General features: G+C 38.8%; 2 protein-coding genes across 2 annotated transcripts; both read left to right on the top strand.

Moving 5' to 3' along the window:
* Positions 1 to 11,291: 11,291 nt before the first annotated feature.
* On the top strand, positions 11,292 to 17,160 carry Smp_165910 (peptidase, putative). The gene is made up of 8 exons (XM_018791217.1): positions 11,292 to 11,384; positions 11,440 to 11,586; positions 11,647 to 11,754; positions 11,797 to 11,948; positions 11,994 to 12,052; positions 12,091 to 12,167; positions 12,207 to 12,309; positions 17,066 to 17,160. Exons 1-8 carry the CDS (start codon positions 11,369 to 11,371, stop codon positions 17,079 to 17,081), a joined length of 678 nt encoding a protein of 225 aa, XP_018645598.1. The 5' UTR covers positions 11,292 to 11,368; the 3' UTR covers positions 17,082 to 17,160.
* A 10,159-nt stretch (positions 17,161 to 27,319) lies between these two features.
* On the top strand, positions 27,320 to 27,514 carry Smp_182940 (egg protein CP422-like; the record flags this gene model as incomplete). The annotated part of the gene is made up of 1 exon (XM_018791218.1): positions 27,320 to 27,514. The coding sequence occupies one exon, from the start codon at positions 27,320 to 27,322 to the stop codon at positions 27,512 to 27,514; it is 195 nt and encodes a 64-aa protein (XP_018645599.1).
* Between the last annotated feature and the right edge of the window lie 371 nt (positions 27,515 to 27,885).

Consider the following 27,885-nt stretch of genomic DNA (forward strand, 5'->3'; position numbering starts at 1 on the left):
CTCTCTTTTCTCTGTCAATCTTCTCAACTTCTGCTTGCAGACTTCCCTTCCACTGGTGTTACATACTACTTACATTTGCAAATTTAAGTAGCATACGCCATAGTATTAGACAGAGAGGTAGCTTTACTTTATGTATGCTAATAGACAACACACTCATATTAACCTGTTTGGCCCAGCCATACAGCTAAGTATCTTGGAATAACGTACTAAACTTTGAAATGTTAAGTTTATGCATGATTATGATTTAGTTGTACTATTTCACAACATGGTTCACATCATAATTAAATAAAAAGCTTAAATCTTGATAAATGCATTTCTACTGCTTTATTATCTCTCGTCTTAAGATGGTGTATGGTTGTGGTAATGGTGGATCTAAAATCAAGTCACGGACTTCTTTGGCAACTGAAGGAGGAAGGATAGAACACAAGTCTCTATAGCGAATCCCTTCAGATTTGATATTGTGTCTTGTGAAATAATGCTCTAGTTGAGCAAACCACAACTCAGGATCACTACGATCAAATTCTGGAAGTCGGGATTTCGTAGTTATAACAGTGTCTATCACCACTGGTGACAAATCCTCCAGATTATGGGTTTCTATTGAGTCTGACATGAGGTATGTGACGAATATAGCAATAAAGTTAGCACGAAAAATGGTTACTATAACACGAATAACTTAAGATAATACGGAATAAACTAGTTATATACTCAACTTAGTTTACGGATAATCCGGTCTACTTTTACGATTAAGTAAAAAAAAAAAAGATTAATAACAGAAATGAGGTTAAATTGTGTTCAAAAAGGGCTCACCACTTTCGTGCCTATAGGTAACCCTCGTGCTATTGATAGAAGAAACCAGAGAAGTAGTGAATAGGTCTTTATTTCGATCTTCGCGCAGTCACAGTGGAGCGTGGGATTATTTGTTCAGACAAACAAAGGCTCTCAACATTCCATATAAGATAGTAGGGAATATAACGCTTACAAAAGGTAAGGAAGTGAATGAATACTTGAACAATACTGTTTTAGCATATGCCTGGTTGTTTGGGGTCAACTCTTAACCAACCAACCTGAGCTGTTACAAAGTTACGGATTCGAACGTAGACTTAAACCTATTCCATGCATCATCAATCGATCCATCAGCATCGACCGACCAGTCAATCGAGATAGCATAGTCCCTGATTGCCGGAATATTAGCTCTCCAGATACTAGGACGGGGTGGAGCAGATGCAAATTCTATACCATGTATCCGGAACTTAAAGGAAAGTACGACATGGTCACTATTCACCAGTGGGGGAAGGTGTCGAATGTCGACGATATCTTCACAGTGGTGTGTGAGGACAAGGTCTATCAATGACGGATTATGTTCCAAGTCTATATGCGTCGGCTTAACGATACATTGTACAAGTGCACATTGAATAATTGACGACAGAAGGATGCTATCGAAACCCCCACCTGGAGCTGTGAGCTCTATCCAGTTTATATGGGGTGCATTGAAGTCTCCAACGATGAGATAACATTCTGCTTTACTCCAAGAACAGACGTGTCTTAGGATAAAGTCGTCAGCTAGACAACACGGACTACGATATATTCCTCCTATCGTCACTAACCCGTTTCTGGACCTAATTGTACAACATACTACCTCACACGTACCACTTACATGCGCCTCCGATATGATCGAGTTTATGCGGAAATGGTCCCTAACATATAATATTATGCCTCCTCCCTTGCGACTTCTAACTCTATCACTTCTGATACAGATGTAGCCTGAAATGACTGGAGAACAGTCTATATCTACAGTGAGCCAAGTTTCGGTGATAACAATTATATCCGGATTTAATTCGTCTACCATCAAACTTAGCTCAGACATCTTATTCCGAAGACTACGGGCATTCGTGTAACACAAATTTAAGGTGTTTTTGGAGACATACGTTCTACCCACACAGGTCTCGGAAGCATTGGCTTCCAAGACCTGACTACCCGAAAACCCTTAATCGTAAGGTTCGCTTCACCGTTTAGCTTTCGAGTTTTTAACTCTGTTAGGGCATTCTTCCACTTGATCCGATCCTCAAGTGGCCAGTCAGGTCGAATACGAATATTTGAGTCACGAATTTTGCGTGCGTTATTCAGTACTACGTCCCTTTCCTCAAAATTACCGAGTACTAATATAAGGATCCTTCTCTGTTGGGTTTCGCCTCCAACATATTTACCGAGTCTGATGACTTTCGAGATATGTACCCCTGGGACCTCATCGGGCAGTGTATTTTTGATGAGAGATCCCACTAACTGCAGGTCGTGGGCATGTCTCTTAGCGGGATCGGTGTCTTTCGATTCTTCCAAGTTCCAGATGATTACACTAGGAACCTGTTTAACTTCCTTAAAAGTCGTGTTCACGGCCTTCGACCGTGATGTCAGATCCTGCCGGTTAGCTACCGGCTTCTTACTGTTAGCTTTCTTTATAACAGTGTCATGTGGGTCGAGCGAGTTGTCCTTAGCTTTCTACAAAGCCGAAAAACAGTTCTTCAATATTGTGCTTTGATGTCCGTTTCATATTTATCTAAATAAGTCAAATAAAGGACGGATATCAATTTTCACGACATCAGGTTCTAAAAATCGACAAGTCGATGCGATAATTTGTGTTTAACTCAAACAAACGTGTCCGTTCGTCAGAATCAGATCTGTGTATTGAGAACAAAAATCCGTCGGTCTCAAATTCCTTATCTAGTAGGTCTTTGCAAATGCGTAGTCTTTTTAGTGATTCAGGGAAAACTGCAGACTCCACTTCGGTTTGGTAACTACATGATTTGATGACACGTGAAAACCTGCATGCCATGGATTCGTTCTAGGCATGTGAACTCATCTGATATTTCTTCTGAATCTTCGTTATCTGGCTGGAAGAAAATGGGTGTAAATGTCTTGTCTCGAGTCATTGCTTGATATTATATACATCGAAAACAGATAGCTTCTCAATCTGCAGTTGAACAGAATAAAGAGGTGTAACTTCTCAAGCTGCATTGTGTAAAATAAACCCCAGAATTTTGAAGTTGCATTGGTAGATATCGTCTGTACATTTTTCAAGCCATCTCAGCCACCTTTAACTTGAGCTCGCTTCTTAGATCCAGTTCTCAAGTTTGTGTCTTAAAGGTTATGTTTACTGTAGTAAACATAGTTGCATTCAACCTAAAGCCTATACAGTATTGAACTCCTAAGTGGTCAGGTCTGTGAGATTTCCAGTGTGCTGGACAAGAGCCTATGAGTGTGGATTCCAACGGTACGTGACCGAACAAATTCACTGGTGATTCTGCCTTTAAGTTAAACCAGTTGATAGGGGATGCGTTGAAGTCATTCGCTCTAAGACTCCTCAACATGTTTAATCAGGATTGTGGTTTATTAAGCAGAAGGTAATTCAGTTTACATTACGAGCTTCATCATGCTGCAGCTGGTTCCATGTCTTATTCCGTACATTTCAGCCCACGGCATACCAATTCATACGTTTCTAAGTTATGTGCCACTCTCTACAGCTTGTACGACTAAAATTTGCTTCAGGTGCAGGATGACACTACCTTCTTTACGGTTTGGTGTGTTCCACTAAATAAAAAAAACCAACCAGTTAAATCTCGCTATCATTTATTTATGGTGCTGTCCATGTTTCTGAAATGTCAATGGCCTTAGGGTTTTCTGTGCCAGTCATATTTTTTGGCTTTGGCATTTTTCATTAGAGTAAGATAGGTGGTATTATAGACAATCAACTCTATTAGATACTTACTCGGTCTATGCTCAGTGACTTGGGTTCACTTGGCTCCAAACCTTAGCGATCCGGAAATCCCCTTAATGATGATTTTTTTTCTTTATCGCGACATCATTCTTTTATATTTACTTGCTTCGGGTATATTTAAGTATGACCGGTGCAGACTCACGTTCCAGTCCCACAAAGATTGTGTAAGTTTCTAAGTAACAAGTCACATTTCATGGTGAAGGCAATAAGTACTTTGAAAGTTTCCTGTTTGGACTGTCAGTATCCTGTTACTTACGCCTGTTTTTCCTTTGTGGAGGAGCATAGACCAATCACTAGCATTCTCCATCCAACTCTGTCCTGGGCAATCCTTTCCAGTTCTTTCCGGCTGCTGTTCATTCTTTTGGTGTCTGCTTCTATTTCCCGAAGTAGTGTTATTTGGTCTTCCTCTTTTTCGTTTCCCTTTCGGATTCCAAGTTAGTGTTTGCCTCATGATGCAGTTTGATGGTTTCTGAAATGTATGTCCTATCCATTTTCAGCGTCTTCTAATTTTCTCTTCAATTGGAGTCCAGTTTGTTCTCCCTCACAGTACGCTGTTGCTGGTGGTATCTGGTCAATGAACATTCAGTACCTTAAGTAGACAATTATTTATAAATACTTGTACTTTCTTGATGATGATTGTAGTAGTTCTCCAAGTTTGAGGTCCTTACAATAAAACTTTCTTGATGTTCGTATTGAAGATTCTGATTGGTTTTGGTTGACAGTTGTTTTGAGTCCCATATACGTGGAAGTTACTGCCTGTTCCAGAGCTTCTCCATCTAATGTGATTGAGTTGGTGTTCTCTATATTGTATTCCGGATGATATTAACGATTTTTTCAGGTACAGTGTCGAAGAAGGTTCCACAAAGTCATATCCATGCTGTCAAATGCTTCCTCATAGTGAAGGAAGTTGATGTATGGTGGCGAGTTCCATTCAATTGATTGTTCAACGATGATCCATAGTGTCGCGATTTGGTCTGTGCACGAGCGATCCTTACGGAATCCAGTCTGTTGGTCTCGAAGCTCGACGTTTACTGAGTCTTTCACCCAATTCAGCAACACTGCTTAAAACTTTTCCTGGTACTGATAGTAGTCAGGTTCCTCTGTATTTCTCAGATTTTCTCAGATCTTTCTGTAGTATCTTAGTGAGGTGTTCTTTCCCGTCCGTCAGCACTTGGTTCTCCCCTGAAATCTTCCCAAATAGAACGTAGAGCATCTGTGCAGTTTTGTGTCTGTTTCCATTGCTTCAGCTGGTATATTTTCAGGACCTGCTGCTTTCTCACTCTTGATTTTTCTAATGGTTATCCTGATTTCTTTGATCTTTGGTGGAATGACATCTATAGGAATGTTGCTGCTGCTTAGATATCCGGTTGATTCAACGGGGCTGGTGTATTCAAGAGTTCCTCGAAGTGTCCCACCCACCTGTTCCTCTGTCGAATCTCGGTGATTGTTTTTCCTTTTTTGTCCCTAATCGATCTCTCTGGTTTACCATATTTTCTTGCTAGTTTCTTCGTCGTGTCATATAGTTTTTTGATATTTACTTCTTTTTCATCTGTCGTCGCTAGCTCTTCCACGTATTTCTGCTTGTCGATTCTGATGTTCTTTTTCACTTGCTTCTTTGCTTCTGTGCACTCAGCTTGCGCCTTGACTTTCTCTGTCCTTGTTCGTTTGTTGTTAATTGCTGTCATCTTGTTCTTTCTTTTTTGAATCTTGTGCATGGTTTCGATAGAGATGTATTCCTTATGATGCTTCTTGCAACCCAGCATCTTCTGATACGTCGAAGTTACTGCTTCTTTGATCCCTTTCCAGTCGTCCTCCATCGTATTTTCCTCTTCCTTAAACAGATCCTGTAAGGCTTGGAACCTGTTGTTGAGAGTTATCCTGAATTCTTTGAGTTTGTCAGTATGTTAAAGGAAGGCTGTATTGAACCTTTGTAATGCTGTTTCTCCAGTTTTCCAGTGCTTTTTCAGCTTCAATTTTGTCTTTGCAACCACCAGTTGGTAGTGGTGATCTAAAGCTATGTCAGCTCCTCTTCTGGTTCTCACGTCTTCCATTGATCTTCTGGATTTTTTAGTGATGCAAATATGATCGATCCTTTTAGGGATGTGGAATTCCGAAACGTAACCTATGAGGATGAAAATCGATATACATTTCAAAATGAACTGAAAGTGGATACAAAGTCAACTTTCAAAATGTTTTTCACTACATTAATTTACGGATTTTAATGCGTTTTCACTGTTTTTACTCAGTGACAAATTGTCATTCATAACTTATAATCATTGTAATGGATATACAACTGATTGATCTAAATACACTTCTAATTCTACTTAGGGAAACTGCACTTCCTGCTCAAGTTGGCAAGACAACGAATTCAGTGTAATATTAAAAAATCTGTATTTACCAAAAAGGGAAATCTTAAGATTCGATGGTACACCAATAAATTACTGGAATTTTATTAGAAATTTCGAGGAATGCATAGGAAGCGAGAATATTGGATTTAGAGCTAAACTAAATTACTTGATTCAATATTGTGACGGCGAAGCGAAAGCCGCTATTCTTCATTGTGCTATTCTAGAACCAGAGATAGGCTATCATCAAGCCCTAAAGCTTTTAGAAGAAACCTTTGGTCAAAAGCACGTAATAGCACGCACGTTCATCGACAACTTGTTAAATTTTCCCAATATAAAAAGGAACCAACCAGATGGTTTAAGAAAATTGTCCCGGGAAATGCAAGCATGCTGTTTGACTCTCGAACAAATGAATTACGTTTCTGACCTGAACTCTACCAGAACTATTGAAGCTATGGTTCTGAAGTTACCGACACATGTTCAACAAAAGTGGCTAAAGACAGCTTATAAGATTATCAGAGGAGGTCGTGAGCCTCTGTTCGCCGACCTTACTGCCTTTGTAAAGGAACAAGCCGATATGGCTAATACTCGATATGGATTACTCGTCAACCGCGGTAGTAATAGTGACAATAGGGATGTTGGGGTTTTAAAAGGTAGAATTAGTGCAGATTACAATGCAGCAAGGATATCATATGCGAGTACTAATGATGACAATGTCTCCTTACTTAGTTTATCCTGTTTGGAGTGCTCAGGTAATCATTCTTTAGATCAATGTCAGAAGTTTCAAGACAAGAATGTTAGAGAAAGTCAGTCAGTCAGTCAGCTACAACGTAGGACCAGGCACATATATGCATCGGTCCAAGTTGCCATACCTCGTTAGCACAACAAGATCAACACCGGATTAATAGTAGTTAATTTAGTGTTGGTAGTAGTATATAAATTATAGGCTGTATATAAGGATATAGTATAGGAAGGGAGATATGAAGCAATTTTAGTCTCAAGGTTTAAGGGAAGATAAAGAGTGTATACACTTGCGCCATTGTGATCGATTCTGAGCCATGTCACACAGAGTCTCCAACCATTGGTTACGATAGTCACGCGGACCCCAACCAGGTAGTCTGCATCTGCCAACATGGCTCAGACTAGAAGTTAGTGACTTCAAGCACTGATGCCATGTTTTGGTTTGGCCGCCCCTAACTCTCTTCCAACCGTCCCCAATACTAGTCATCATAGCGCGTCGTGGTAATCGGTGTTCGTTCTTAGACACAAGTTATGTAATGTTTGTCTGAAGGCTAACCATGTAGCAAAAAACTGTCGATGGACGAGGTCATGTGTTGTTGAAGGATGCGGTTGGAGACATCATACCCTATTACACGAGAAGCAGGAAAAACAGAGAGATAGCAATAGTGATGTTTACATTAATACTCAGTTCTGTACGGAGGGGAGTGTTAAGCGTATGCAGAGACCAGTAGCATTCGCAGTGGTGCCTGTATGGATAAAAAGTGGTGAGAAGATTATTCAGACTTGTGCCTTGCTAGATAGTGGGTCAGATACGTCCCTCATCGTTGATGATCTGGCTGAGGAGTTGAGCCTTGAGGGAAAACCAACAACGGTGTCTTTAAAAACTCTTAGTAATGAGTCGTCATTGATATTCAAGGAGGTTGATGTAGAGTTGCACTCGATAGATTTTTCGTCATCTGTTAAGGTGCAGAAAGTGTTGACAGTCAAAAAACTACCGTCGGTTCACAGGACTGTGCCAACGGCAAATCAAATGGCAACCTGGTCTCACTTAAAAGACGTAAGTTTTCCGAGAGTAGAAAACGAGAATGTCAAACTGTTGATTGGGTGTAATGTACCGAATGTACACGAGATGAAAGAGATAAGAACCGGAAATACGAATGAACCGTCTGCCGTGAGGACTCTATTGGGTTGGACGCTGTTCGGTCCCTACGGGGAACTTCATGAGAACAGCCGTGTACTTAATTACCTCTCAGACAAAGAGGAATTAGAGGATAAGTTTGAACAATTGTACTTAACTGAATTCAAAGATTCATTTAGTTGTACTACGTCGATGTCTGTAGAAGATCGTATAGCACTCAGTGCTATATCAAATTCAGTGCAAAGGTTAAATGGGCACTATCAAATAGCTCTACCTTGGAGGCACGAACACAAGTTGCCTAGTAATAAGAAATTAGCAGAACGCAGACTTAGCTGTTTAAAAGGTCGACTTATTCGAAATACGAAGTTGCTCCAAGACTGTACGAGCGCTATGACTCAGTATATAGAACGAGATTATGCCGAAAAGATAAACGATAACCACGTCAATGGGCGAATTCGGTATCTTCCTCATCACAATGTCTTTCATCCCAAGAAGCCTAACAAGTTAAGAATAGTTTTTGATTGTGCAGCTCAGTATGTTGGAACGTCTTTGAACAAGAATCTTTATTCTGGACCTGATATAGTCAATAACCTAGTAGACGTATTTACCAGGTTTCGGCAACGACCGATAGGTCTTCCGGCGGACATTGAAGCCATGTTCCATCAAGTAGTAGTTCCGGCGCATGATCGAGATGCTCTCAGGTATTTGTGGTGGCCAGGTGGGGACTTAGAAAAGGAGTCAGAGATCTATAGAATGAAAGTCTATCTGTTCGGAGCAACCTCATCGCCATGTAGCGTCACGTTCACCTTGCAGAAAACGGATTCTGACAATCAAGATGAATTTCCCAAGGTTGTTACGCACTCAGCTGAGGGACAGTTTTATGTTGACGACTTATTGATAAGTAAGGATGCTATAGAAGAAGTTAAACTGACGTATTCACATTTCAAAAGACTCATAAGTTTGGGAGAATATAATTTAACTAAATGGACTAGCAATAATATTGAAGTGTTGGAGTTCAACCCAGAGGAAGACCGTACTGAAGGAAACATTACCGTCTGCGAGTCTAATGGGACGAGTAAGCGAACTCTAGGAATAGAGTGGAACATCCTAACAGAAGAATCATGTTTCAAAGCTCGTGAGTATCATGGAAACCTAACCAGAAGAAATATTTTGTCATACGTAGCATCTATTCGTGATCCAGTAGGGCTTATAGCCCCAATAATACTACCAGCCAAAATGGCTTTACATGATACCTGTCGGCAGAAATTAGACTGGGACGCAGGGTTACACATAGATTGTCAAGCGAAGTGGAATATTTGGCGTAGACACATAAAAGAGTCGAACTACTTAAGAATACCAAGATGTTTGAAACCAGGGTTTGAACCATCATCTCAGATTCATTGTTTTACTGATGCTTCTGAGCTTGCGTATGATGTTGCTACGTATATTCGTTATGAAAGTGTTTCTCGTCAGATTCATTGCTCCTTTAGAGTTGCTCCTCTAGAACTAGTCACTATGCCCAGAATGGAATTAACAGTATGTGTTTTCTGTACTAAAGTCGGCAAGTATGCAAAGGAACAGTTAAATATTCCCATTTCATCGGTCATCTATTGGACTATTCTAAGAGCGCTTTTATTTCAAAGTGTGCCGATCGATGAAGCTTTAAGGATATTAAATAACAGACCACTAGTTAAAATGACGGATGATCCTGGCACCCTAGAGGCTCTTATGCCGGATAAATCGTTGCTGACTTATAGAGGATTATCATCCAACGATGTTTCTGTGGATAAGACTTTATTATACAATAAAAGATGGAAAGAAGCTCGGAGGTTAACCACCGCATTTTGGTATAGGTGGATAAGAGAATATCTAACGACTCTCCAAACAAGAGATAAATGGTTGAACATATACAAGAATTTACAACCGGGCGACCAAGTTCTCGTTAGTAGCTTTGAAACGAGCAGACGTCTATGGTCTAAAGCCATTGTCGAACAGGTAAGCTATGGCCCAGTTGGACGAGATCGTGTAGCAAGGTTGAGAACGGCAAACGAAGAAATCGTTCGGGATGTTCGGAGCCTATGCCTATTGAAAGAAGCCGGTTATCTGACAGCAACAGCGACGACACAGGACGATCGACGTGGTGCGCGTTTCGGGGGGAGTGTAAAGTGAGATCGATAAGTGAACACACCAATGATGAGTGAAACGCGCACCACCACACTAACTTCTCTGACCTTGTATTACTATGTCTTTGTTTTATCCACCAATCACAATTTATGTTCATTCTAAAACAATATTCGTTTTGTTGACTCATTTTTCCTATTCTCCAGTTACTGTTCGGTATGTCATTTATGTCTCTCTTTTTCCATATGTAATAGACTGTATTTTTTATTTGCGTACTAACGTTGTTAATTTACGTTTTAGAAACAGATAAAGTTTATTAAGCCAAATAGCTTACTTGTTTTGACTTTGGCGAAACCAAGACTCTGTATTCGACAGTTCAGAGAATAGCTTAAAGTTACCCCTGTAGGAAATTGCTTCCTACATTCAGATTTAATCCAAATAAAATTTTATCTATAATATAGACATAAAAGTCATTATTCTGGAGTTACTGATAAACCTAGTACAATTTACTAACTGTTTACAAGTTTTGGATTGTATTCATTGTGGGTATTAAATATGTTAACAGACCACCCTAAATTGAAACTGATTGAACCGGAACTTGAACTTTTGACACCAAATTAATACCCTTAACTAACCAGTTCCATAGTGATCACTCTAGACTGGTTTTACTTTTAATTGATTAGGAGTCATTATGCTTCAAAAACTAATCAGTAACTTTTGCTTTGGACAAAACCAAAGGGAGTTATTTACGTAATATTCAGTGACTTACTATTTCATGTCTATCCTTTAGTTCAACCCTGTATGTCGTTTTAAAAGTAAGAATAATCGAATCAGTAATGCTGAGACTAGGCACAGCTTTTCATTTAACTGTGCTAAGCTGTGGACCTTCATTGTTTGATATGGTTTGGGACACATTACTAATGGGTAGCCACCATCTACTTTGACGTTTTGATCTGCCTAGCATATGAGTAAACTTGGAAGGACTAAATGTGATCAAATATGACCTTGATTTGTTAGGTTGGACTTTACTATGTTGGGGTGTATTGTATTTTGCTCTTGCTCTATTAATTGGAAGTGTCTTAACAACTTTGATTGATGGGAATTTATTCTGTTTTTTAACCATTGGTTAATTTGAAAATGCAGGATTCATTGACTAACTAGTGATCTTTTTTTCAAATGAAAGTTACAGACGTTTCTTGTTTGAATTAATGATGAAGTATCCGTGAATTGTGTGTAAACTTGAAAAAGAAAAAAATGAGTAAAAATAAAGGTAATGTTTTGTGATTACAGTTGACTGATTCATTTGCTCTTTCCAAATCTTTAAGTTCGCCAACATTCTAGTCGTCGTAAAAAGTACAAAGAAGTAGTTCAATCGCGTGTAAACAGTAAAACTCCTGTTCAATATACTCGTCGGTTAAAAACAAAAAAGCATAAAAAATTAAAAAATATTGGCGCGAATAATTCAAATTTAGGTATGTTCTACTTTTTTTCTTAGTATTTCGTTACAATCTTGCTAATTGTCTATTAATCAGAAATATACAATCGTCCACCTAAAGCAAATGATGAAGATTATGTTCCAGCAAGCTTTAAACAAATGTTACTTATGAAAGAGGGTAAATGGAAACCTTTACTTGATCCAGGTATACGATATCTATTTGTTTTGTATATTCACTACAAAACAGCTGTTGGAGATACTAAAGGTATGAAGAAAAAAGATGATCCAGTTCCTGTCTTAAAACAAGGTAAACATGAATCAGATGCCCATTATTTGGGACGACTTCATAAAGAAGTTGAAGATGAATTGAGTAAAGTGGAATTCTCCAAGAAACAACGAGTAATATTAATATATATATTTTGTATTTTAATAATACTAATTTAGACTGAACTTGTTCCTATTACAGAAGTTAAACCAAGCAAAAAGAAATGTAAAGCTATAAAGTAAACTTTAGAACATATTACTCTTATAAACTTTGAAGACGTTTAAATGATAAAAGAAAAGAAAAACGTTTACATGCTGTTGAAAAACGATTGACAGGTTTTGAACACTTACAAGGTTTGTATTCACTTCTTTTGTAAAATAATGAATATGCAGATAAAGTGAAATTCAATGAAGTCGTTATGGCGCCTCCCGTACATTTGACTAAACCTAAAATGGTATTTAAGAAAAAATTAGATCAAGTACACAGTTTAGACAAGTTAGTTCAATAATTTAATATTTTTGATATATGGATAACCAGATTCCTATGCTATACATATCTGTTTTTTAGATGTATTGCTTCCTCACCCTTAAATAATATCTGTCCACTCTCCCTCTCGAAATGCTCTCACATGGCCATGCGTATATAGCCTCTGTCACAGAAGTCCTACTCACTGCCTTCTCGTGGCTGGGGTGTTGTTCACGAAAGTGAGAGGACGAAAAGCGAATGTCCGGCGCTTTAACCGGGTTGATGGACACGGAAAGTCCACGTAGGGGAGTTGGAAAACCTTGATTTCAAACCAATGGTGTACATGGGTTCCGGTATCCTGAGGGAACAAATGGCGTATGAACCAGTCTTTGGACACTGACTACCACGTAACTGTATCTCCTCACGATGGTCCACCGCCTTGTGGATCAGACCTTTAGATCAAAGGCTCGGGGTGTGCTCCCCTAGGGAAACCACCTGCTTCGGTCTGGGCACCTGGGCAGTATCACAGCCCTCACACAAATCGAATGAGATTTGTGTGGCGCATATGTATCTGGTGCCCCTTTGTACCAATATGTATGTGTTTAAATAAATAAATAGAATATCTGTGCATCTGCTTTTTCCAAATCAGTGAAATGAGACTGCTATGAATGTTGGTTAATTTTATTTTAGAGAATGAGAGAGATGGAAAAAGGAAAAAAAAACTCTTGCTGACTTCCAGGAAGACTAAATATTTGTTTTGATGTCTACATTCAATCGATCACGGGTTAGTAACCTGTGTGTTGGTTGTGAAACTTTGCTCTTATGAGCTAAGGATGTTGTGACTCTTAATTCTATCATCGTTAACTCTGAAAGATTTTTGCCATCCGGTGTTAACACCATATTAGTAATACTAAAGTTCGCAGCCTGCATTAGGTCGGTCTGTCACAACTCTCAGATCGGGGTCCTTAAAACATCAGGTACAGTCCAAAATATAAGCCAGTAGCGACGTTATCGTAGTATTTTTGACATTCTTCATAAAAGTATGATATCGCTTAACTGAAAAAATCTTCCTTGGTTATATTGTGGTGTGTTCTACTGATGCCGATAGATATTAGTAGTATATATCATCAATCGAAAATGAAAGGCCTAGTGGCAAAAGGTTAAGAAGATCAAAGTGGAGAGAATGAGAATGATTGATGTGGAAATGAAAGAACAATGAAGTCTGAAACAATTGATTGACATTTTGCAAATGAAAAATTTACTGTATGGTTCTCAGATTTTACTAAGATATTCTGTAATATTATGTTCAAATACATTCAACTGTCCCCATTCGTGTTCTTGTTCATTACAGTATGCCTAACTGACACTTATCTTTTATTATACACTATCCTTGTTTACAATATTATCTCTTTATTTTGTTGCACATTCTGTTTTGAGTGCGTAGTTGCAATATATTTGTATTATGTAAATAAGTATCAATATCGTCTCTACTCCTTAGTGTAAATCGATTCAGTTGCAACGTGGCCACCAGTTCAAGTGAACAAACATGTCAGTGCACGTTGATATATATAATTAGAGATAAACTTGTTGAATAAAGACACTAATAGCTCAGCGATAACTTCTTTAACTGTATCATGGTGATCATAATTCGGTTTCCACGACAGTTATCAGCTCTTTAGAGTTTGTGGATTCACCTTGCCGCTAAATATCAACTAATACCAAGCCTAGACTGGAGGCTTCTTTATGATTGACTCCAACTATTTATTTATTTATTTGAACACATAAATATTGATAAAAAGGCTCATCGAATACATACCCGCCACACAAATTACTTGATTTGTGTGTGGGCTGTGATACTGCCCAGGTGTTCAAACCGAAGCAAGTGGTTTTCTTAGGGGGTCTCACTAGGAGCCTTCGACCCAAATGTCTGATCCACAAGGCAGTGGAGCAACGTAAAGTGATTCAGTCCCATGATAACCGATGACCAATAATTGGTTCACACACCTTTTTTTCTCAGGATCCTGGAACCCATGTACACCATTGGTTTGAAATCAGGGTTTCCCAACTCCCCTACGTGGATCCTCCATATCCACCAACCCGGTTAAAGCGCCGGACATTCGCTTTTCGTTCTCTCAATTTCGTAAACAACACCCCCACCACGAGAAGGCAGTGGGTAGAACTTTTCTGTCACTGATTGTATACACGTGACCATGCGAGAGCATTTAGAGAAGAGGACTGTCTCCACCAGGGCATTTGGGGCCGGTTATCACAGTACTTTTAACACTTCGTTTTCGTAAACAGTTCATGACAAGATGCCACCTCACATTTTTTTACATATTCAACACCGTTCTATTTTACTATACTTACGACTGTTACTTCCAATGGAGCATAGGCCGCCAACCAGCATTCACCAACCCACTCTGTCCTCCGCCTTCCTTTCTAGTTCTATCCAGTTTTTGTTCATTCTTCTCATGTCTGTCTCCATTTCTCGGCGTAATGTGTTCTTCGGCATTCCACTCCTCCTCTGGCCTTCAGGATTCCATTTTACTATGGTCTGCTATTTCAGCAAAGAAAATTAACTGTAAATACGATTGTATAGCTTAAGTAAATAAAATCGTTGAAAAAATTTCTCTCACTGAATTGTCCTCTTCCTTCTTCAGTGATACGAGTCTCTTTTGTCACATTATTGTTGAATTTTCTTAAATCTATCAATTTTAACATTCCTTTGACCTTACGGTTAATAATCTACACATATTCATTGTGATCGATTATGTTGTAGTGAACGAGAACACGAATAGGGACAACCAAATGTATTTTAACATAACATTACAAAATATCTTGGTAAAATGTGAGAACCATACAGTTATGATTCATCTACAAAATATCCGTCAGTTGTTTCAGACCTTGTTGTTCCTTCGTTTCCATACCAATCACTCTGTTCTCGTTCTCTCCTCTTCGATTTTCTCAACATTTTGCCGCCAGAAATTCCATTTTCGATTGATGATATATACTACTTGTATCTATCGACATCAGTAGCACACCACAATGTTACTGTTTCTCTCTCATGTTCAACATGTTCCTTCATAAATTTAACCGGTATGAATATGGAATGACATTTCAATTATTTTTCTCCAGTGTACTAAATGTGCGTCTACTTAGAAGGGCCTGGTTTATAGTGTTATCTATGAATTTCTGATCGTTGGGGGTATCTATTACTTTCGAGAGATTTCGATATTTGTTTCTAAAATGCTTGACTTATGGTTTGGCCAATCAAGAATCTAAATGATGTTCTTTTCTAGTTCGATTGAGCTTACACTCAAATTGTTGCTTTTTGTAATGTCTTTTATTTATTTATTTGAACACAAATATTGGTACAAAGGGGCACCAGATACATATGCGCCACACAAAACAATGAGAATGGGAAGAGAAAAAGAGGGTAAGGTGCATATAAGAAAAAAAAACGATAACAACCACAGATTAGTGTATGTTAGTGTAATATTAAGAATAATAGTGGGGGAAGCAGAAATGTACAACCAGAAGAACTCTTTAGTTAAGGAAGTTATAACCACTCTTTATGAAGAAAGTAAAAGAAGGTTACAGAAGGATCGCCACTGGCTTCTATTCTTAGCCATATCTGATAACGTCTTGTAGTATCAGTTGTTATGTTAAGCCCATATACTTTATTCTAGCTACTGGCCAAGCCAATTCACCTGTACATTGAGTCATCTTTTGATCTTGTTAATCATTTGCTTATTAACCTTGAGTACTTTTTATATGAGCGTATATGTGTGCACACTTCGTATCTTATTCATCATATGTCTGTCACTCATTTTTGTCCGACTATAAATGTTGATTAACGCCTGCTTAAATCGAGTTGGTTTCCCAGCCATCTCCAATACGCATTATTTTTGCTTCGCTCTCGAGTTGGCTTCCCGGCCATCTCCACTGCATGTCATTTCCGCCTCGTTCGCTTCCTTCGCTTATTCGCCTGTTCACTCGCTCGTTATTATTCGCTCAGGTGTTGTTAACTTTCTGACCTGAGTTATTCGACAATAAACTGTAGTTGCTGCTATCCTTTGTCCTCTGATTTTACGCGCCGTTAAGATTAGAATTATATCGGTTATCGAAACGAACGATTAACGAATCGCGGCACTACAGTCTCTTGCCACTGTGTTGCATTATCTCTCAGTTGAGCATCGTAAGGAGATGCAGTCCCATGGTAGCCGGTGACCAATAATTGGTTCATACTCCATTTTCCCCTCGGGATATTGGAGCCCATGTACACCATTGGTTTGGAATCAGGGTTTTCCAACTCCCCTAGGTTGACTCGCCGTGTCCACTGGCCCGGTTAAAGCACCGAAAATTCGCTTTTCATCCTCCCAATTTCGTAAACAACAGTAATGCCACGAGAAGGCAGTGAGTAGGACTTCCCTGGGAGAGGCTGTATACGCGTTGCCGTGCGAGAGTATTTCAAGAGGGAGGGGGGCCCTCCCTTCTCTCGGTTGTACCAGGGAATTTGGGGGCAGGAGCTTTATTATTTGTGATAGCTGTGCAGTTGGACTTTCAATTTCTATAAGTATAAGAACTTTGAAATGAAGCTTCACTAATGATTCTTGAACGACGAGTGTTCTTACTTCGTGGTTAATCCCAAGAAGTAGACAATCTAAAAAAGCCACTTATGGACTTTCTAAGTATCGATTGAACATATGTTTATAAATGAATTTCTTGTCATTTTAATGTGATTCGTCTAGAAAACATTTAATTATTAATTTTCTTTGTATTTCAGATTGTTAACAACGTAAATACAACTTCATCCTTTGTACATCTATACTAATTTCTATTAAATAAATAAAGAGAATTATTGATACATACTCAACTGAGATTTCCTTGTTCTAGTTTTGAGAGTTGTCTATCAATTTGATAACGACTATTTCATCGTTGTTCTGAATTGAAGTTTTGGTAGAAAAAGTGACTTTCATTCATTAGGTAACAGATTTAATGTCTCAATACTACACCTACTTCGTTTTTATTTTATTTTATTTAAACACATAAATATTGTTACAAGAAAGCACCAGATACATATGCGCCACACAAATCTTATTCGATTTGTGTGAGGGCTGTGATACTGCCCAGGTGCCCAAACTGAAACAGGTGGTTTTCTTAGGGGCCCACACCCGGAGCCTTTGACCTAAAGGTCTAGTCCACAAGGCAGTGGAGCATCGTGAGGAAATGCAGTCCCTTGGTAGCCAGTGACCAACGATTGATTTATACGCCATTTGTTCCCTCAGGATACTGGAGCTTATGTGCAAGATTGGTTTGGAATCAGGGTTTTCCAACTCCTCTAGGTGAACTCGCCGTGTCCACCAACCCGGCTAAAGCGCCGAATATTCGCTTTTCGTCCTCTCACCTTCATGAACAACACTCCAACCACTAGAAGGCAGTGAGTAGGACTTCTCTGGTAGAGGCTATATACGCATGGCCATATGAGAGCATGTCGATAGGGAGAGATAACTCTCCCTCCTCTCGGCCGTACCAGGGCGTTTGGGGGCTTATAAGTCTAGTGTCAGGAGTGTTTGTTATCAGTAATAACCATCACACAGTATGTGTCAAAGCGGATTACATGAATATGTAAACCTAGTTGTTGTTATGATGCTGAAGCAAAACGCTATTTATTGAATTGTAGTTCGATCAAGCCATTAATTACAAGTTGTATGTAATCCTTTCAGTCACACCTATTGTGATTGTGATACTATTTGATTGCCCAAACTGAAATCCTTTATACACTCCCTCTTTATAAGTGTTAGTAAAACAATAAAATTAACCTCAAAAGAACAATATAAATTCATCGAATTTTGTATGTTCAACTAACTGGTTTCACGGTTGTAATGAAAGTATTGTCATTCTTCGACTTGAAAACCGCTCTGATGTAGTTATCATGTGGAAAGAGAAGCTTGTCATTAGAGCTAAGATTATTCTAAGTGATCTATTAAGGTTTGTCCATAAGGTGAGATGACTGGACCACTAGAAAGATCTGTTACGTAGAGTTTATGGGGAATTTCTTAAAAAAATTAGTCTGTGGTTCCAAATATAATGAGCTGAAACTTCCAGGATCCATATCGAGGTTAGGTTTAGGTGTTAGGATGTTCCCATCGAACTAAAACTATCATCTATTCACTTCACAAATGCGCCCATTGATTAGAGTGTTAGAGCCGGACCACTTGAGGGTGTTCGTACACAGTTTGAGAGACGCCATGCAATCTAAATTCAATTCAAAGTGCTAGATCTTCAGTAAATTCATGGTTCTATTCGATGCATCGCTGTTATTTACTACAGTCCGCTGGAAGATATCATACAAACTATGTGCCAACACATTTACGCACTTTCTTTACCTACGGACGAACTTATCGAGCTTCTACTAATGTGTGTGAGGGATTTTCAACTTTGATTCAAGTGCTTTGAATCGTCTAGTTTGTAGAGTGGCTATGATAAGTCCCCTTGGACCAGTGCTTGGAGTTATGTTTTTAACAAACTGAAGACAAACAGCTGTGAAATCAATGATAAGACGTTTTACGTCAGGGATGGTGATCACTTTGCTGTCTGTATTGGTTGAATGAACCTATGATTCCCTTGTATGAATGACTGTTTTGATTTTGAATTCCGAATACAGTACATTCGTTCATGCTCATCTAATACTTTTTGATTAAATTGCGTTATTGCTGGGATTAGTAGTTCATACTATAATTCAAATACTTAAAATCATCACATTGGCATCACGATGGAGCCTGTGATGGAACGGTTGTATATATATTCAAATTTTAATGCTTTCGAGGGTTACATGGAGAGGTTTGAAATCTGGACTATGACCAAGGAAGATGATGAGGATTTCAATATTGTGGCCCATTTCCTTACATTCATCGGAAAGAAGCATACAACTTAATAAAGACTTTGGTATTCCCAGACAAGCAGATTTCACTCCCTCATGTAACTCTCAAGCAACTACTACTGGAACATGTAAACTATACAAATTTCGAATGCATTGAAGGAGAAAAATTCAGTGAAATGACTCGCCAGAACATCTGGAATTCCACTACTTTATTAAGTCGTCGCAGTCCAATACGTAATGAAAGTTATTCAGATAACAATGCACTAAATTGTGAAACAGTTCACGAAGATGAGCACAAGTTTGGTAAATGCTTGTTCTATGCCAAGTTCCACCCATGCAATTCATGTGTATTTCATAATTCTAAATGCTTTGAATGTGGTAAAACTGGACACATTCAGTCAGTTTGTAATACGATAGTTCATTTCTCTGAAACTAATGCTAAAATTTGCGACTGTGAACCTATTAAGTTGGATGTTCCCAATGATTACCTATCTTTATTCAGGACTTCTAAAAGCGGTATAACGTCACATAACAGTCCATAGTTAAATGAGACCTAGAATCATTGTGAGACAAAAGTTTCCTAACAACCAACTTCTTATCGGATTGCTCGTGTTATTGTGCCAGATATGGTTTATCGTAATAATTCACACATTTCTGATGAAATTTCTTACAACTCTGAGAACAAAATGTTGAATTAGTCGAATCATGATCAAAAACCGGATTCAGTTTTGGTAGATGCTGATTTCTTTAATGATCCATTATTCTCTAATGAAACTCCTAATAAATTTGAGGGAAATATTTCATAAAAATCGAATTCTGATATCATATCAAGTGTCAGTGGTCCTCAAAATGAGTTTCTCTCTAGTGATATTCCTAATAAACAAATATTTTCCGAATGAGTCGAATTCTAGTCACATTTCTGATGTTATTGTATCAGATATTGGATATTCTCACGAATAATGTTTGTTGAGTAGAATCCCTAGTCAGTGGTATGATGAATCAGAGGGAATAGCAAGTTTTCCTGATGCAATCAGAGAATCAGTTTGCCCAGATATGGAGTTGGCACAGGCAGAGAATCCAAATCAAGTCCAAGATTATCCTAATGAGTATGAGGCAGATAAATGTTTTCCATTCGATTGTTTCGCAGGTGAATCAAGACTTGATGAATCACATGTGTCAATTACATATGTCAATGTATATCTATCTGTGTATTGTAATATGAATAACAAAAAGAGTCAGAGTCACATGATGGAATACCTCAAATTACGTGTCAGTGTTTATCCCCAAATACTCACATACAGTAATCAAAGCGTGAGATTTGAGAAGATAATGCGAATTGGGGATGTCATATTGGTTATAACATTGCAACGTAAGGACCCAACATTTACAAGTCGCCAGTGAGCGAATGATACATTTGGCCTCATTTTATTTTAACAATCTTGCGGTGATTTGCAAATTTTCCGTACAATTTTAAAGATCGTTTCCATGCGCGATCACTATAAATGATCGCATTGATAATTGCATTTGACTTGACCAATGTGTGTGTGTGTGTAATGATGTGGATGATTGTAGCGTTGGTGCTGGTGATGGTGCTGTTGGTGTAGTCCTTGTAGATCGGGTGTTATTGTCCAAAAGGTGGAAGTCTGTGGATTGATGATATTGATAATGGTGATGTTAGTAGCGGGAGAAGCAGATATTGTGGTGCAATTGTTTGTAGTGTTGTTTGTTTTGGTAGTGTCAGTATCGGTAATGATAGACGTGGTTTGGTTTCTAGAAGTGATGATAGAAGTTGTTATGACTTTATAAAAAATGTAAGACGTATGCTAATTAGTTATTAATCTTATGTCCGGCTTTTAATTACTTGAATTATCCACCAATCGAAATACGACTTGTCTCATCCTAACACTATACCAAATTAAAGACAATCAACTGTTATGAGCAGGCTAGAGTCCCTATTGATCGCTTGTCCGCCTAGCCCTTCCAATTGAGTCCGAACCACCAATTACAGCTTCTGCTAAGCAAATCTATGCGAATCATTTATCTCAAGGATACTCGGTTTATATACCAGACAGAGGGACCACATCACACCATAAAATAGAAAATAATATTTGTACAAGAACAATCCAAATAAGGCTGTGACCTGGGAGACAATAATCAATAAACTGAATAAAATTTGGGAACATTGAATCGTATAATAATAATTCATAGGTCAAAATGTAGCTTATAATAAGATGAATATAGATACAAACAAACGCATTACGCAATAATAATAATAATATATTCTGAAAATAATATTTACAGAATTCACACCAGTTTACAGGCATGATCAGATTGTTATAAATATCAACATTTAATGTAGAGAGCAAACATGAAATATAAGAAAGTTTTATGTATGCTGGTTTAGTAATTGATAAATAGTTTATGTATGGCAGGACAATGCAACACCAGGGAACTTGTCATTTTTTCCTAAGTGGATAGCCTGATGTTCTGTAAGGTGATTTCTAGTGCCAAAGCTAGTTATTGATAATTATCTACAACTAGAGAAAGTAAGATTAAAGCAAAGAGCACGGAACAACAAAACAATGATAGCAAGTAAGAGGTTAAACACTTAAAGTTCCGATAATCTCACTTGTGGAGTAAGATACACTTGCAGGCGCTAGAGCATTTAATGCATTTTCAGAGAAGCAAAAGGCATTAATTGAGAGAACAAACAATGAGAGAGAGTTTAACATACGGATAGTTTGAGGTAAATTATTCCAGAGCCTAGAAAACTTACAGGTAAAGTAATTCATATAGAGAGAAGATCTAGAATATGTTTGTTTCGCTAAAGACATGGAGTTACGAGTGTCGTAATGTGAGGCTTTAGCGTATTGAATCGCCTGACTGGATGTGAAGGAGAGTTTGTTAAGTATTTTGAAAAAGAAGATAAGGTTAAGTTTGAGTCTCCTCTTCCATAAAGGGTCGAGCCCAAGTTTATTACACCTCGAATTATATGTCAAGACACTATCAGTTCCAAGAGTACAAAGTGTAAATCGTCTCTGTACTGATTCCAGCCTTAATTTAACGGCTGAACCACGAGAATAAATAAGAAAACAAGTCAATTAGTAGGTCCCGAAAGTTAATACTGCTTAAGTCATTAATCCACAAAAAACATATTTCATATTAAACTACTCAAACCTCAACAACCACGAACAGTCACACTAAATTCAATGTTGACTTTCACAGATCCCTCAACAATAACTCTTCGTACACGTACAGTGTGAACAATACTACTTCTACTACAATCAATAATACTGATCGTCAATCATCGTTTACTTAAATGAGCAGCACATCGGTTCAACGCAACTCACTTCGAACGAATTATCAAGAGTCAGTGTTCCACGTGTATCACGTGTACACGCACGCAACCGAACAGTGTTTCGAGGTTGTGGAGAAGTCAGATTTGGTTTGGTGAATCACATTTATTATGAGAGAAGGAAGTTATGATTGAACATGTGAGTGGTTGAAAAGTGTATGTGTGAAGAGCAAGATGGAGAACTGGTTGTGTAGTTAGTGGACTGTGTAGCTAGCTGACTGGTCGTCTGTCTGGTCAAGCACAAACTTGACATCAGGTGTAGCAGTAGACATCTAGTTACTTGTCTCTACAGTGTCCATTCAAACAGTGTCCACTGCAGCAATCCACATTATCTACACATTGTTCTTTCGACTGCAAACACTGTCCTCTGACACACACTCCTTCTCGTGGATTGATCAGCTTGCACGAGTGTGGTGGACAACACTTCCTATGTCCGGCACCATCACAATACTTTCCCACTCCAAAACACATTCCGTTCTCAGCTGAAACCTCACCTGAAACATCGGAACAACAACACTTCGAGATTATTATTCACTCACCAATATTTAGCACAATCACAATCACAACCACAATCATCATCACAATCTCAATCACAATTGCACAAACTCTTATTCCTACTACAAACAATCAATCACACAGCCAACACTACCAGTTCCATGATCGGTCTACGAGGACTACACCAACACCATCATCAACAACACAAGCATCAGCACTAGCACAAGTACCAGCACCAACACCACAATCATGCATCACAATCGTTCACAGCATTGCGCACGCACATTGGGCGAATCAAATATGCTCTAATCAATACAGTCATTCACTGCATTCAATGTCGTCACTCACCGTGAACACCGTAGATGCTGAGAAGCGCGAACAAACACAAGAGCACACACTGTACCATCACTGCTCACTGCAAATTCACTACTGTCAAACACTCGGATCGAGTCACATACACACCAACCACATCTACCAGTATTTATACTCACCATCTCTCACAACGTTTCTCAACCACCCTCAACACAATCGATGCATGTGATCGGTAATCACCATAATCCAACCACATTCCACACTCACTCACGTACTCGTCTGATAAACCAAGTGATCGGATCAATCAATCAATAAATCAGTCAATCAATCGATGCAAGTTTCTCTTCACATACAAATGAATCAGCTGTATTTTTCAGGGAGAATCAATATCGCATGTAGTGAGACAACAATGAATGAATCCGTGGTGTGAGGAGGTGAATGAGATGTTGAGTAGTTGTGGTTTGTGTTAGTTAGTGGCTTGTGTAGACAGACGGACTGACTGATGGATACTCAGTGAATGCGTGTGTGTGGATGCGTGAAATCAGGTGACTGATGGAGCACGTGAATAAATTAGACAGTGATTTGAGCGGATGCGTTAATTTGGTCGGCACTTCAATCTTCACGTTCAAACAACACGATCACGTATAACGACTGATGCGCATACACATGAACTCTCCATCGTCTTATGATGGTGTTGTGACTTGCATCTGTTTTATTTCATCTAGTGATCGTCATGGAATTGACCGTCTTCAATGGTCAATACTTAATAATTGGTTTGTTTTCTTTGTCACAATAAACACTGATTATCATGTCTAATCGCAAAATGTGCTTTCAGCTCCTTCGAAATGACACAATGCATGTTCGCCTAAGTAATTCTTTTTCAATGTGCTTTTGGCGGGTGTGTGTGGTTTCATCCGCTTCGCGGATTCCAACATCGGTCCACAACCTGGTATCACTTGTCATAATAACCTTTAATTTGTAAGGGGATTTGTGAAGAATGTGTTATGTGTTTGGGTGAACTGCTAATCCATTTGTACTTGATGACTGTGTGATTTCGAATTCAAATTACAATACATAAGTCGATGATCTCCTAGTTCTGTCCATATAGAATGTGATATTTCGTGGATTCCTAGTTTGTACACTAATCCAAATACTTCTAATAATCATAAGTGCTTGATGGAGAGTGAGATGGCTGGCACGATTCATTGTAGACTGTGTCCTGCACTGAGACGGACATATACGGACAGTAAACTAGTTTCGTCGCATCGATCAAATCGCTCATTGAGATTGACGAAAGTGCACCAAAAGCCACTTCATGTTACTTCTGATTACGTTTTCTAGTATTCATGCACGTGGCAAACCACTTACATTCCATGTACAGAATAACGGTAGTTCTTTGCATCTCGAAGCACTTTCTACTAAACTGAGACTAAAACGTCAACGTATTTTCAACATTGCCGTTTACGAATAACATCAAATCCACTGTGACCTAAATTTTGTCTTCACATCGCCCCTTGCACTATTAAATCTATTTTTACACCCTCCGACTTGCATCCCTTCAACCTGTCCTCTAGTAAAATTTCTCATTCTAAAATCGATCATACTGGTCATCATCGGTGTATGATTTATGTTGTAACTGTAAATCATTCCTCAAAATCAATAGCCTTCTGAGTGTTGGACATTGGATGCTGACCACGTTGTTTAAATGGACTTGCTTACCTGAAGGCTTTCGGTCATGCATCCGTACCAGATCAGGTTTCGACTCAGCGTAGAACACAGCCCCTACGTTCACTAGCCAGCTTAGAACAAACGCTTCTCGATATATTGATAACGTATCAAATATATCTTTCCTATCTCTTCTCGTCTGACTTCTGATTTCCGTTGGTCGGGGAAAAGCTTCGTATACAGAAGGTGCTACTGATAGCAGGTTGTAAAATTAGGATGCTAGACGTATCTTCACGCGCGATTTCATAAACTGTTCACAACACATTGTGAACTTGATTGTTGAAAAGCTCGAAATGTCTCATTTGAGTGATTCGTGCAATTTTAACCTCCTGTATTTTCTTGGAATTCAGAGGTGATCACTATGGAGTTCATACGTTCAGTGTACATAATGAATTGAATAAAGCATGTGGTGAGATGGACGGCAGTCATAAGCATTTATGGATGCACATGGATGACGGGCAATCACATTTGATTTTTCTTTTCAGCAAGAGATAAAAACAATACTGTCAAGTCATTATTGCGATCGTCATCATCATCATGACTGTCAGTAGCAGCATCATCATCAATTTTACGGAATTGAATTGGTGAGTGGATCACTATTTAAAATGGTTCTGCATGATTTTGATATTGATGTTGAGCTCATCAATTTCACCAGACAATATCTAGCTGAATGCACTGGGTAACGCATCCACACCAGATCACCATTGAGCATGCGATGCTATGCATCTCTTCCAACAACCACTCAGTCATGATTACACGCTTCTTGACATACCGACTATCTTCCAAATCATAATTCAGGTTCCTTTATTGGAATTCGTGAACAGGATACTAATCTCACTCTAATAATGTTTGCTTTTTCACTACAGATATCACAAATAATTAGTGAAAATCAGCATAATTGCAACAGCTGAACACTCATCCTACGTCAATTTTCTGACACAAAGTATTTTGAATGCAAACCAAAATGTCTGGTCCTTCATTATTCCGAAAATATGAAACCATACCTAACCACAATAAAAGACGAGTATGCCGCTAGCAAATAGCAGGTGGAAGAAAACTTTTGACTCACTGAACTGCGAAACTCTTCCTCAGTGAGAAGACATCACAAAGAAAGGCGGAAAAAATTTGTAGATAATAAAAGAAGCCGAAATTTGGTTTCGAGAAGTAAACACATACAGTCTCACGAAAACAGAACAATGGGATTGCAAAAGAAGAAAAGAAATAGCAAAGTGACTGACGATTGGAAAATACACGATCGCATGAATGAGTTATAAAATCAGTTCACAACAAGATGTATGTTAGCGATGATAATAAAGTGTGTTCACAAATTCATGACACAATTATTCTGCTCTGTCATGGCTCAATTCATTCACGTGCTCCATCAGTCACCTGATTTCACGCATCTACACACACGCATTCACTGAGTATCCATCAGTCAGTCCGTCTGTCTACACAAGCCACTAACTAACACAAACCACAACTACTCAACATCTCATTCACCTCCTCACACCACGGATTCATTCATTGTTGTCTCACTACATGCGATATTGATTCTCCCTGAAAAATACAGCTGATTCATTTGTATGTGAAGAGAAACTTGCATCGATTGATTGACTGATTTATTGATTGATTGATCCGATCACTTGGTTTATCAGACGAGTACGTGAGTGAGTGTGGAATGTGGTTGGATTATGGTGATTACCGATCACATGCATCGATTGTGTTGAGGGTGGTTGAGAAACGTTGTGAGAGATGGTGAGTATAAATACTGGTAGATGTGGTTGGTGTGTATGTGACTCGATCCGAGTGTTTGACAGTAGTGAATTTGCAGTGAGCAGTGATGGTACAGTGTGTGCTCTTGTGTTTGTTCGCGCTTCTCAGCATCTACGGTGTTCACGGTGAGTGACGACATTGAATGCAGTGAATGACTGTATTGATTAGAGCATATTTGATTCGCCCAATGTGCGTGCGCAATGCTGTGAACGATTGTGATGCATGATTGTGGTGTTGGTGCTGGTACTTGTGCTAGTGCTGATGCTTGTGTTGTTGATGATGGTGTTGGTGTAGTCCTCGTAGACCGATCATGGAACTGGTAGTGTTGGCTGTGTGATTGATTGTTTGTAGTAGGAATAAGAGTTTGTGCAATTGTGATTGAGATTGTGATGATGATTGTGATTGTGATTGTGATTGTGCTAAATATTGGTGAGTGAATAATAATCTCGAAGTGTTGTTGTTCCGATGTTTCAGGTGAGGTTTCAGCTGTGAACGGAATGTGTTTTGGAGTGGGAAAGTATTGTGATGGTGCCGGACATAGGAAGTGTTGTCCACCACACTCGTGCAAGCTGATCAATCCACGAGAAGGAGTGTGTGTCAGAGGACAGTGTTTGCAGTCGAAAGAACAATGTGTAGATAATGTGGATTGCTGCAGTGGACACTGTTTGAATGGACACTGTAGAGACAAGTAACTAGATGTCTACTGCTACACCTGATGTCAAGTTTGTGCTTGACCAGACAGACGACCAGTCAGCTAGCTACACAGTCCACTAACTACACAACCAGTTCTCCATCTTGCTCTTCACACATACACTTTTCAACCACTCACATGTTCAATCATAACTTCCTTCTCTCATAATAAATGTGATTCATCAAACCAAATCTGACTTCTCCACAACCTCGAAACACTGTTCGGTTGCGTGTGTGTACACGTGATACACGTGGAACACTGACTCTTGATAATTCGTTCGAAGTGAGTTGCGTTGAACCGATGTGCTGCTCATTTGAGTAAACGATGATTGACGATCAGTATTATTGATTGTAGTAGAAGTAGTATTGTTCA

Source organism: Schistosoma mansoni, assembly GCF_000237925.1.
Source record: "Schistosoma mansoni, WGS project CABG00000000 data, chromosome 3 unplaced supercontig 0174, strain Puerto Rico, whole genome shotgun sequence".
Classification (NCBI taxonomy): domain Eukaryota; kingdom Metazoa; phylum Platyhelminthes; class Trematoda; order Strigeidida; family Schistosomatidae; genus Schistosoma; species Schistosoma mansoni.